This window comes from Amblyomma americanum, chromosome 1 (genome assembly GCF_052857255.1).
Source record: "Amblyomma americanum isolate KBUSLIRL-KWMA chromosome 1, ASM5285725v1, whole genome shotgun sequence".
Classification (NCBI taxonomy): Eukaryota; Metazoa; Arthropoda; class Arachnida; order Ixodida; family Ixodidae; genus Amblyomma; species Amblyomma americanum.
The window spans coordinates 228,180,246-228,191,821 of record NC_135497.1 but is presented as its reverse complement, the minus strand read 5'-3'; the positions used below and the strand labels follow the sequence as shown (position 1 = coordinate 228,191,821).

General features: G+C 47.8%; 1 protein-coding gene across 3 annotated transcripts in view; it reads right to left on the bottom strand.

The window, feature by feature from the left end:
- Positions 1–436: 436 nt before the first annotated feature.
- The window catches only part of LOC144114725 (uncharacterized), a 34,622-nt gene continuing 23,482 nt past the window's right edge, over positions 437–11,576 (bottom strand). The window contains exons 10-12 of one of the 3 annotated variants that reach the window (XM_077648626.1): positions 8,899–9,218; positions 1,399–1,450; positions 437–662 (exon numbers count right to left, since the gene is read on the bottom strand). In XM_077648626.1, coding sequence (XP_077504752.1) covers positions 1,439–1,450; positions 8,899–9,218 — 332 coding nt within the window. In that variant the 3' untranslated portion in view covers positions 437–662; positions 1,399–1,438. The remainder of the gene's footprint in view (positions 663–1,398; positions 1,451–8,898; positions 9,219–11,576) is intronic. The other 2 variants (XM_077648628.1, XM_077648627.1) reach the window with 2 other exon arrangements.

Here is an 11,576-nt window from a genome sequence, read left to right as displayed (position 1 = left end):
GAGATTGTCGAGCGTAACCGCCTGGAACGTTTGGTGTGGAATGAACTCGTAGCAAATGTGACGCCAAGCGGCAAGAATTAAGCCCCGGCAACACCAAAAATTTCACCTAGGCCGATTTGGACGAAAATGATGTCCACACATGCCCGACACGATGACAACCTCCAGAATTGACCCTGGTCATATCCAATTTTAGCCAGGGCCACCCCCAAAAAGTAGTTACAGCTTTGAGATTTGCGCTATCTCATAGCTATGGTGTCGCTTGTGGCGTCACCATTTCCGTCACCGCGTTTTCGCACGTCACACATCGGTTTAGGCAAAGTTAAACCCCGGCCTTTTTTTTTTTGCCGGTCCAGAAAAACGATCAGATTTTCTCAAAACCATTACAAGTGCATTGCATTGTAGTTGGATAGTTTGGAAACAAGCAGGGACAAACAACTTTGCTCATTTTGTCCTTTAATTACACCACACAGATGATGTCAAGCTTCCCTTGCGTGCTTGATGGAAACTTGTAATGGCTCTGGCGTTCAGTGCATGGCAATGTGAATTGATTATGACGATTTAAACAAACAAATGCCTCCGATGAAAACAAGGAACGCTAGAGTCACGGATGTGGCGTATATGAAGATGTCGTGGCTTCCTTCACTGTCTATTCAATCTTCGCCCTGCAAGAGTATGGAGAATGTCCACTAAATCAGTACAGGAGTGGACGGCATGGCACTCGATCACACATCACCCACTGGGATGCTCGTTACAGGCACAGAGTCACCAGCCACCCAGTGTGTTCAAAAACAATACTAGCAGACTTTTTCAGGGAACCTCTGTAATTGCAACCACTAAATATTATTAACTTCAAGCATCACTGCAACCAACAGGCACTTCATAACATTTGACAATGGCTGTACATGCACACTCAGAGCCATCTGTGTGCTAAATGTCAGGATGCATGCAGCACGATCTTGGTCATACCATACAAGCTATGGGCACACACATTCACTGAGAGTATTTCGTTGGCTGCTCTTGTAGTCTGTTCAGACAAGACACAAAGGCGCCGTCAAGCACCCCATCAGTCTCAGCGAGTTTACACTTCTCAATGTGCGCCAACAGTGCATTACGTAATGTGAAGATACTAGCAATGCTGGCCATCACACAAGGCACCATACGAGATAGCCCCACCCTACTACAGAGGCGACAAAGGCTAAAAAACCGCTAATGCCTCGGAGGAAGCAATGCCAATCTGAGCAGCTGGTCACTCTGTGCCCCCGCTTCTAACACAAGCACTCAAACACACCACAGTGCGGCATACACACGGACTGACCCAACGTTAACTTTCCACACACACACAATAAGCCACAAGAGAGGAAAGTCGCAAAGAAAGCCGTGTTAACAAGGAAATCTTACATGCACCTTGCCGTCCAAGCAGTGGAGACTTGGCCCTTCATCAATAATAAAACTGTAAAGATTAAAGTTATGGCGAGTCAACCATGACAGGCACAGGCACGTTTCATTGCACTGGCAGTTGTTCACTTGATTATAATGTCCCACTGATCCTGAGATCAGATCACTTACTGCAAAGCACATAACATTGCAACAAAAGGGACATTAGTTCCAAACGTTATAGTTTGTCCTTGCCACATTGCACTGGCCGACCACAGCACTCGATAGCATTTGGCACTGAACCAGAGACAGTTATATAAATGGTGGCCAAATAATGAGGTCTGCATAGGCCCGTTTCTCAACCACATTTCACTAAACCAAAAAAATTTGGCTTTACAGCACACACTTTCACAGGGGTGCAAGTGCAAGCTTGATGCTTTTCAAGGGCAACTAGGTCAACAGCCATGCTGTCACTCATGACTGCTTACCTGCTACAAGCATGCTCATCACGAACTTAACTGAATTATATGATGAAAGCCAGCCAATAGAAAACGAATAAAGGTCAGAGTAGGAAATGAAAGTGCCATCATGCTTTCAGTCAAGACAAATATGCAAGCAGAAGAGGAAAGAGTATGGGCAAACTGGTCTGACATGCTTACGAAAGGAGTGCCATGTAAAAGTAATGCACTGTGTACTGCAGTCCTTTTTTAAGCATGGCAAGAGGCTAGCTGCAATCAATGGCAGCCTTGCTTGTTACCAGACGTTCAACAAAAATAGAAGTGGTAGCAAACATTCAGCCAAAAAGAAAGCAGGCTCACAAAATGCAGAGGGCACAGCAAGAAAAAGAGAACAGACACATTCAAAGTGATGCCAAAGTTAACTGTTGACACACTGTACTGGTAAACGAAGTGAGGGGAACAGCAAGTGCAACAGAAACATGCTGCTTGGAACCAATTGAATTAAATGAAGCAAGCAAAACGCACTGCATCACTCGAATACATGCTGCTTGGAACCAAATGAATTAAATGAAGCAAGCAAAATGCACTGCATCACTCGAATATGCACAGGTGACCTACAGCAATGTAACTAAAAAAAACAAGTAGGGCTACCAAGCAACTTGTAAAGCACTAAGCAGGAAATCCCTGCATTTTTTCTGGTGAATAAAGACTAAGGTGAGCTAGTAGCCAAATGAACTCCTGTAGAAAATGTATGCGGCCACTGAAGTCAATATGAATTCTATACATATCCTGCAATGCCCGTTCAAATCCACACCATCATGATTAGTAATCAAATAAATAACAGCACCCCTAAAGCAATATTAATACCATTAGGTCCATCAAACAAAGTAGCTTCCCTCGCACGCTGATTTATACCTCCATATATCACCTATCCACTCTGTTCTGCCAACATTTTAGGAACTAAACAGCTAACCAATCATATCTGCAGCTAAATGCCATTCCCACAGCTTAATAGTGAACAGCAAACATCAAAAAATACTGATGTAGCTGAAATTCACAATGTAAAATATCATCGAAAATCCACAACCAGTGCAATTTTGTCACTGAGGGATGGCAAATCAAGCAACCCTTCTATACTGCTTCACACTTAGCATGCTATATTGTGGAAACTACTCAAATAGTGTACTCAAAAGCATATCACTATGCTACATATCACTCATACCTCTCAAAGCCGCAGAGGGACAAATCATGGACCAGGGTTCAGTTACTAAACCCCCCAATGGTGAACAACTTGTAGGGCGCAGACAAAGTCACACGTCACTTCTCGTCTCGGTGAATGGCAGGCCACCAATGTGACAAGGTGTGGAACTAAGTGCAAGACATTTCCAGTCGTGTTACTTGGGCACTGTCACGATGAAAGGTGCTCTTCTGAACTTTGGACGTACAATGCTTTTCGGGCATGGATGTGGCCAACGCAAAAGGCACACTAGCTTAGGCAATGATGCACGTTATGTATGCATGAAAAAAGTGTTTTCTATGTTTATGTCTGCTTTTAATTCACTTGCAGCCAATCCTGAAGCCACGAAAAAAAAAAAGAGCACCAAACAGCAGTTAGGTAGGCTTCTAAGCACAGCACTAACCGCTCCACTGCGGCAGGCCTAACGCCACCAAGGGTTGATTGCATTACAGCAATGTTGCATGAAAAATGTTACACGAGAAATGAAATTTACCACCGTTTCCACCTCACAGTCAGCTTTCCATCTGCATATCACTTGCTATAGCAGGATAAAACTTAAGAAAATAGCAGTTGTTACACTGGGCCACGGTCCGCAAAACCCTGCATTACTCCGTTAGCCAATCGCAACAGTAGGTGAAATCAGCTTTTCAACATTTGACTTTATTAGAAGGCAGGTATAAGAACTCTAGAGCCCATAATATTTTTTTCTTCTGATTAGCTTCTAGTTTTGGTAACAAGAGAAGTTTTAGCAATGTACTACTTTTTGTCATGGAGGAATTTTGTGTGGCGGTCCTGAAAATGGGTGAAGCCTCACTGCAGATTTTAAGGACTATAGACACGTATTTCTTTTGTTTCAAGATTTTTGTTTTAAGGGGGGATGAGGGGACCGGAACAAACTTTTTCATTTTTTAACTTAAGAGTGATGAAATTTGGCAGACAGGTTTGAAATAACATCAAACAGAGAGCTACAAAGTTTCACAATAATATATTCAGTAGTTTTTACTTTATCATTATTTATATATTGCTCACATGTTGCTTGCTCGTAGCAAAATGGGTTATGAGTCAGTAAATTTTTTTAATAGTAACTAAGAAGTATAGTCTAAGTCAAGATTCTCTTAATTTTTTTTAAAATTTCCCTGCTCTTCTTCTAAACGACATAGTATGCACGTTATCTTTATGTTTAGAATGTATCATGCTCCAATTGTTGTGTAATAAAAAATGGTGAGCCTAAATGGTAAATCTGAGGCTGTCTTGACATAAGGCACACTTCAGCAATTGCAACAAGACAAACAGGATTAAATTCCATGCTCCCATTGCCGTGCTATGCTTTCCACGAGCGAGGTGATAAGCCCAAAACAAACTTTTGAGAAAACAAGCCTCAAAGTTCCATACTGGCACACACTGTCTAGAATGCTCCTGCATTGTAAAATTTGGTGTCCTTGGCAGTAGGTGACTTCTTAGCCCTCTGTCCTTTCAGGAGATGGACTTTGTGTGCCTTCTTCATTCGCTGGGAATCTTTCTCGACAGCCCGCTGAAGAGAGAGGGCACCAGGGCGCAGGCCCAATGCTGTGCACAGGTCTGAATAAGCTTTCAGGCTGCCCGAGTTGTACCTTGAAATTGCCTCGTGCACTGCTGTTTCCACGGCAAACAGTGAGGCATGCTGGTCTTTTGATATTAATGACCATATCACTGAATGAAGACTCTCAGCCGCGTTTTGAGTTTTGCCTCCTCTGCACCTGGCCAGTGAGGGTCTGAGAGGCACTGGTACACAGGCAGAAGTGCTTCAGCAACTTTAGCTGAAAGCTTGTACTTGTGATTGTGAGCCGGTGCTGGCTGCCCTTCTGCCTCAGCTGATCGGTGGTTGCACCAGCTAAGGTGGCCAGGAGGACACGGCTCATGATGGGGCTCACCATCTGTTGATGTGATGTGGTAGTATGTTGCCATTTCTACCCTTTGCATTTCCTCGACTTCTGAATGGTTCCGCAGAGCAAGGCCATAGTAGTTCGTCAGTTTTTTTGATGAACTGCTGCGTCAGGACCCCCTTTCCACATAGTGGCTCTCCTTTCTTTGCCTTGGCTACCAAAGAGCGAAGTGCAGCCCCCATTCGTTTTTTCACCTGATTTATGCAGTCTTCTTTAGGTAGCTGCACAAAACCATAAGCTTCTTCATCACATAGAGTGCGAAACATCCAGCTGTCCCCATCACAAACTATGTTTGTGTAGCGTAAATCATTTTTGCTCAAGGAGCGCCTGAAGAGCTGTAGCGCAGCCTCAACCTCCATTCTTCCAGAATTCACAGTGTTTTTCTCGCACTGGTGTTGCTGGTTCCATTCAGCATAGTGGGGGTTACTTTCTGCTGGCTGTCGGCTGCACCCAAGGCAGAAGTTGGACATAACTACGCAGTCCAACACAAGCCCTGTATGGAATTCAATTATACAGCCTACGCCAGTATGGGAGCTGCGGCCGCGTGTCACCCATGTGCCATCATACACTACTGTGATGTTCTTTGAAAATGTCCCCATTTCAGTGTACACCTTTTTCACTGCCTCTACAGCATCTGTGAAGATGCTGTGTGCAGCTGCCGCTGCAGCAGGCTTGAAAGTCTTTTTGAGGTGCTCATCATATGTTTTGTGGTGTAACCCACGATGGTGGCCCAGAAGTCATTAAGAGCAGTTGGTCCTTTTCCAATGCTCTTTATTGCTTGCATAGCTCTGATGTTGCCCTCGAAAGCTCTAGAGCCGCTCTTCCTTTGTAAGGACCACTCAGACTGTAGGGTACCACAGGAAATGAATGAAAGTACCATCTTCACGGATAGCCCCAGTTCAGTCTCGCGGTGCACTGCTAGGCCAGGCTGCTGACAAGTTGGGCAGCAAAGCGCGGAACCAATCAGCGAGTTCAAAGCAGCAACTTGAACAAGCATAAACTCCTCTTCTGGAGGTGCGGGAATGGCACTTTCCTGTGAGCCAGTCAGCCCGAACTTGCGCTCCGTTGCTGAAACCGCGCGAAGTGATTCGCGAACTGTCGACGCTTGCAGTTCTGCACTTTCTGCGGACACAAATCGTGTTTTCAGGTGAGCTTGAATAGTGCGACGTTCACTGGGCGAACAGTCAACACTGAGACGAGCGGCAAGGACGGCCGCCGGCACATCCGCAGCAGCGAGCGTGCGCCCGCGTTGCAGCTCCGTCGAAGCGCCGGAACTCGTCGATGGAATGGGACTGCCTTCACTGGCGGTTGTTGGCTGCGGAGACATCTCGGCGTTGAACGACTCACCGCGGAAGCGTGTCTCCTAAGCTCTGCAGTCGGGCGGCGATCGCTGCAAGCCCACTCCGTGATCTGTGCTGGACGAACTTGCGACTGGACGCTCGCGTACGGTGAGACTCACTGGCATGTGTCGAAAGATCATGTTGAAAGATCATGCATGTGGCATGTGGCGAAAGATCATGGTTCGTCTCACTATCGCTGGCTGGTGCTCGACTCGGCGCAAGATCCCGCAGCACGTTGGGCGAGAGATCGCACAGCACGTTGGGCGCGTACTCCGCCGATTCTGAATGGACGCTCGGCTCGGGGCGAACCCACCTGCTGACAATCGCCGCTTCTTGCTGTGACAGACTTGAGTTTCCGCTTCCGTAGGCATGCTTCGTCCGGTACTTCTTTTCGAACGTGCGCGGATCCATTGCACGTGGTCGAAGTCCTCGAAACACAAGAGAAGGAAAGGCCAGAAAGGCTTCCCAGCAGCGGACAAAAGCAGACGCACCTTGCCTCAGCCGTCATTATGCCGCGGCGTCGGCCAATGAGGAGGCACCTTACAACGCGCCGCGGCGCAGAGCCAATCGGGGTGCAGCAGCCATTGGCTGCTCCGTGCTGCCACCCTCCGGTTTTTCTTTTTTTGTGCGCTCGCTGGCTGGCAGCGGAGGAAGGGAAGGGCTGGGAAAAAGAGTGAAAGAGTCGGGCTTTCCAATGATACCAAATGGCGGCGCTCCGTGGCGGGAAATCCGAGCAGTCGCGCCTTGAACTTCGCGATTTCGGGCGAATGTGTGGTCGCCGGCACCGACAAATATTTATTTTTAGTGCTTAGAGTTTGTTTTTCGGTGAAATATTTCAGTACAAGATAGACATGATGCTGTAGATTCTGAAAAGCGTACTTTTAAAAAATAGATTTTTGTCGCGAAAATCGCGATCTGATTCCCGCTTCCCCCCTTAATGAGTAGCTAGTAGTCCAGAATGATGGAAGTCCAACCTGAAAAGCTTGAGCGCAACAGTTCGTTTTGGTTTCAATCTCGGAGAGCATGTGCATGGCGTGACGTCAAGTTGATGTACGAGCGTCACACAAGCGCCCCCTGATGGCAAGGCTGTGATCAGGTGTGCAGTAACACACACACTGACCTTGCGGAGCACTGGTCAAGATGGTCGCGACTCGCGAGAGAGATCCAGCCTTATGAGTCACTGCCCTTTGCTACACGTCATAGGCATCTGCATGACATCACGTTTATGACACGTCGACTGCTCGCCGTAGAGCAGTCGCTACCGATGGGTTCTGAATTGAGAGGTCTCTGTACAACCTGTGATTAAATCTAAATTAAAATATCTTCTCGGCCAAAGAAAGTGGTACTACTGCCTGGGCAGCATCTCTGTATAACCAGGAAGGTGGTCGTATTTGTTTCTGAGCTTTGTAATTTCGTGTCTATCGTCCTTTAAGTTGTATCCGACTATAGCAGCTTTTCTGCCAGGTTCTTTTGTAGCAACAGCTACATTACGGTAGCATTTCAAGCCTTCAGCGTGGCGGCAAAACATCGACTGTGGCGGCGTCACATGCTATGGGATAAAGATGGAGGAGGAACACCCAGCGAAACGAAGTGGCGAAAGGCCGCCTTTGCAATTCGACTGAGCAAGTTCCACTCGGCCAGCTGTGGCTATCGCGTCACTAAACCACCGCCAATTTTTTTCACGAATTACTCGCGGTAATCGCAGCCAATGTAAGCTGCAATAATCTGAGCCTGATGCTGTTATCGACCTTGCCCGACTGCGCACCGATGCACTGGCTTATGGTAAAATGCCATGCTACACACTCATTCCCGATTAGTGCCGACTGCCACTGATCCCAATTTTTCATTCTGCTACTGCCTAAGTTTAGCACGTTTATATACAGTGTGGGCCCACCACTGCAACATTTAAACTCTTCCTGATCACAAAATTTCAAAACAGCGGCATCTATCTAAAACCGAAAGGGCTGGCCGCCCAGCCTACTGGGGAAGTTGAAACTAGGCAATGAATAGCATTGCTTTTGTCACATGGTACAAGGCAATCAATCGCGAGGCCCCTTATCCTCTTTGTACTCTGCAACTGCCAAAGTCTCCTCGACCTCCACCAAACTTGCCCCCTCCATTTAACCCTTTTTTGAGAGAGACTATCACAGACAGCATTCACATCTGAAAAGTTTTCGATAAACAATTTTTCGATAAATATGTAATGTAACTGTCGACCACCAAACTTCACCTGTAGGTGGAAAAGATCTCGTGAAACCAAATATGACAAAATTGAAATTTTTTTTAAAAACCTTTGTGCACCAAACAACCTCAATCAAGTGAACCCTCAAAACATGTTCTTTTTCTGGCAGCAATATTCCAGCTCCAATATCATAATGGCAATGTAAACATACATTTGTAAACATCCAAGAGCAGAAACGAAGATGCCATGCATGCATGTACACACGCACGCGCGCACACACACACACTCACACACACACACCATGCACACAAAAAATGCAGGCACTCCAAACAGAACAGCTGAGAAAAATATGACAGGCAGGCAGTCAGTCCAGGTGTTCACTTACCCCAAAGCGTCCCCCACGGCCGCCCCGGCCCCGGCCTCCGCCGCCGCGACCTCCAAATCGTCCGCCGCCCCCTCGTCCTCCACGGCCACCAAAGTCTCCTCGACCTCCACCAAACTTGCCCCCTCCACGGCCCCCACCACCCCGACCCCAACTGCCACCACTGTTGCCCCAGCCTCCGCGGCCACCACCCCAGTTGCTATTGCCCCAGCTTCCTCCACCTCGGCCACCTCCGCCGCCGCGGCTAAAAGAATTGTTACCACCCCCACCCCGTCCCCCTCGGGACTGGCCACGAGACTGGCTGCCACCTCGGAAGCCACCACCTGCAAAGCAAAGAGCACAGCAATTTTAGAATGTGACCAAGCACACAGACGTAGCACATTTATGAGTAAGACCCGGGAAAGTGCTGTCAAGTGGCATATACACCTGTAGTACGGTTACAAAAGACAAAAGTTGTTTAATACACATGGTTGAACACCAGGGCCTGTTTGCTGGAAAGTTACTCACTGTTCTAAACGCTACCAAGGAAAAATACGGACAATGTTTGAAAAAATTTGGGGGTTCATAATCACAGAGACACATGCTATGGCAATGAGAGATTTTTTATGCTTATTTTTCTTTTCTTGGAGATGCGCTGCACTATGGTACATGAGTCACGACGTGGACTTCTAAGGCAGCTGAATACAGTCCTCAACTGATCTTTCTGGCTCTGCAGGACCCAGAAAATGGCCAAATAATCATACAGTCCGAGAAATCTGTGAAATAAAAAATATTTTTAAAATAACTTTTCTGCAAAAAACCGGTTTTCAAAATTGTGAAATCTGCTGCTCCCTATGTTCCTCTTGCAAGCAATAATATTAGACTATGTCTGAACCATAGTCAAGCTTTCGTCATGTCCGCACCACCTCACGTCTCGATACCAAACAGCGTGATGCAGCCGCAAGTCATGCTGTGAGCGAATGCACGCGCCATGCCAAGCCAGAACAGTGTCTGCATGGACAACAATGCGTACGAAGGCCGAGAAGTAACCCACGGGAGTAACCCACGGGAAGACTCGAGCAGAAGCAAGCGCCTTCGAATGTACCGTATAAACCGGAATATAAGTCGAGATTTTTTCTTAAAAACAGCGAGCGAAAGTCGCCCCTCGTCTTATAAAGCGGCCTTAGCAGAATGTGAGTCGTAGTCTGGCAACCCACGGAGCCTGTTCGCGAACGGATAGCCAAAGCCGTATCGACATCCAAACGCGATTGCCTTTTTTTTTTTCGTTCAGAGCCACCGGATCGTTGGTCTTCGCGTGCGCTGTTTTGTTTGACCTTGTGCGCAATTCCGCGTTAGCAATGAGTACCAGCGGCAGCGAAGGCAGTTCACAGCAGCTTTCAAGAAGAAAGTTATAGAGTTCGCTGAAGCGAACGGGAACATGGCCGCTGAGCGCATGTTCGGCGTTTCGGAGAAGAGCGTGCGGTATTGGCGCAGACAAAGATAAGTTGTTTGCGTGCAAGCCGAGCAAAATGTCCTTTCGCGGACATCGTGCAGTACATCCTTGTGGGCAGTACAGTACGCACTTGTGGACTGTGCGGCACCTTCGTGCGCGGTCACTACCCGTGACTGTGCATTCCATTCAATGCAAAGCTTTGGACCTTGCGCAAGGAAGCTGAACTACGCCGAGAAGAGTTCAGCGCACCGAAGTCATGGGTGCGCCGTTTTATGAGGCGCAAGGAATTTTCTCTCCGTCGCCGCACATCCATATGCCAGAAGCTGCCAGAGGAGTTCACCGATAAGCTCGTCAGCTTCCAGCGGTATGTCATTCGGCTTCGAGAAGAGCACAATTAGATGCTCGGACTAATTGCGAACGCCGACGAGACCCCTGTCTGGTTTGATATGCCTTCGGCTACCACGGTCAGGGAACGCAGCGCCAAAGAAGTAAAACTTCTGTCGACAGGAAGTGAGCACTCGCGCTTTACTGTCATGCTTGCGTGCACGGCAGATGGCAGAAAGTTGCCTCCTTTTGTCATTTTCGAAAGGAAAACCATGCCGAAGGAAGCCTTCCCTTCAGGTGGTGTTGTGCGCGTGAATGAGAAAGGGTACATGGACGAGGCATGATGATTGATTGGATTCGCGTGGTGTGGAATCGTCGGCCCGGTGCACTGCTGCGTCATCGGAGCATGCTGGTTTTGGATGCTTTTCGCGGCCACCTGACCGAATCAGTAAAGCGCGCGCTCACGGAGCTAGGACCGACCTCGTCGTCATTCACCAGGAATGACGTCCACGCTTCAGCCACTCGACGTGGTACTCAACAAGCCCTTTCAGGACAGAGTGCGACAGGAGTACAATGAGTGGGTGTCCGGCGACAATCCGAAGACGCCGACGGGCCGCCTGCAAAGGCCTCCGCTTGCGACCGTCTGCAGCTGGGTGTTGTCGGCCTGGCGTTCTTTGCCAGATGCCATGGTGCAAAAGGCTTTCAAGAAGTGCTGCATAAGCAACATATTGGATGGAACTGAGGACGACGCACTATGGGAGGTGGTGAGCGACAAGGAATCGTCTTCCGACGACACTGATGAAAGTTCGGAGTGAAGTCGCAGCTCCTGTGGTCCAGGACGCAGTCAGACGTTGCAATAAATGCGTTTCGGCAATATTTGCTTCTCTATTTTTTTCTATTTTCTTCACATCAAGGTAAGGGGGTC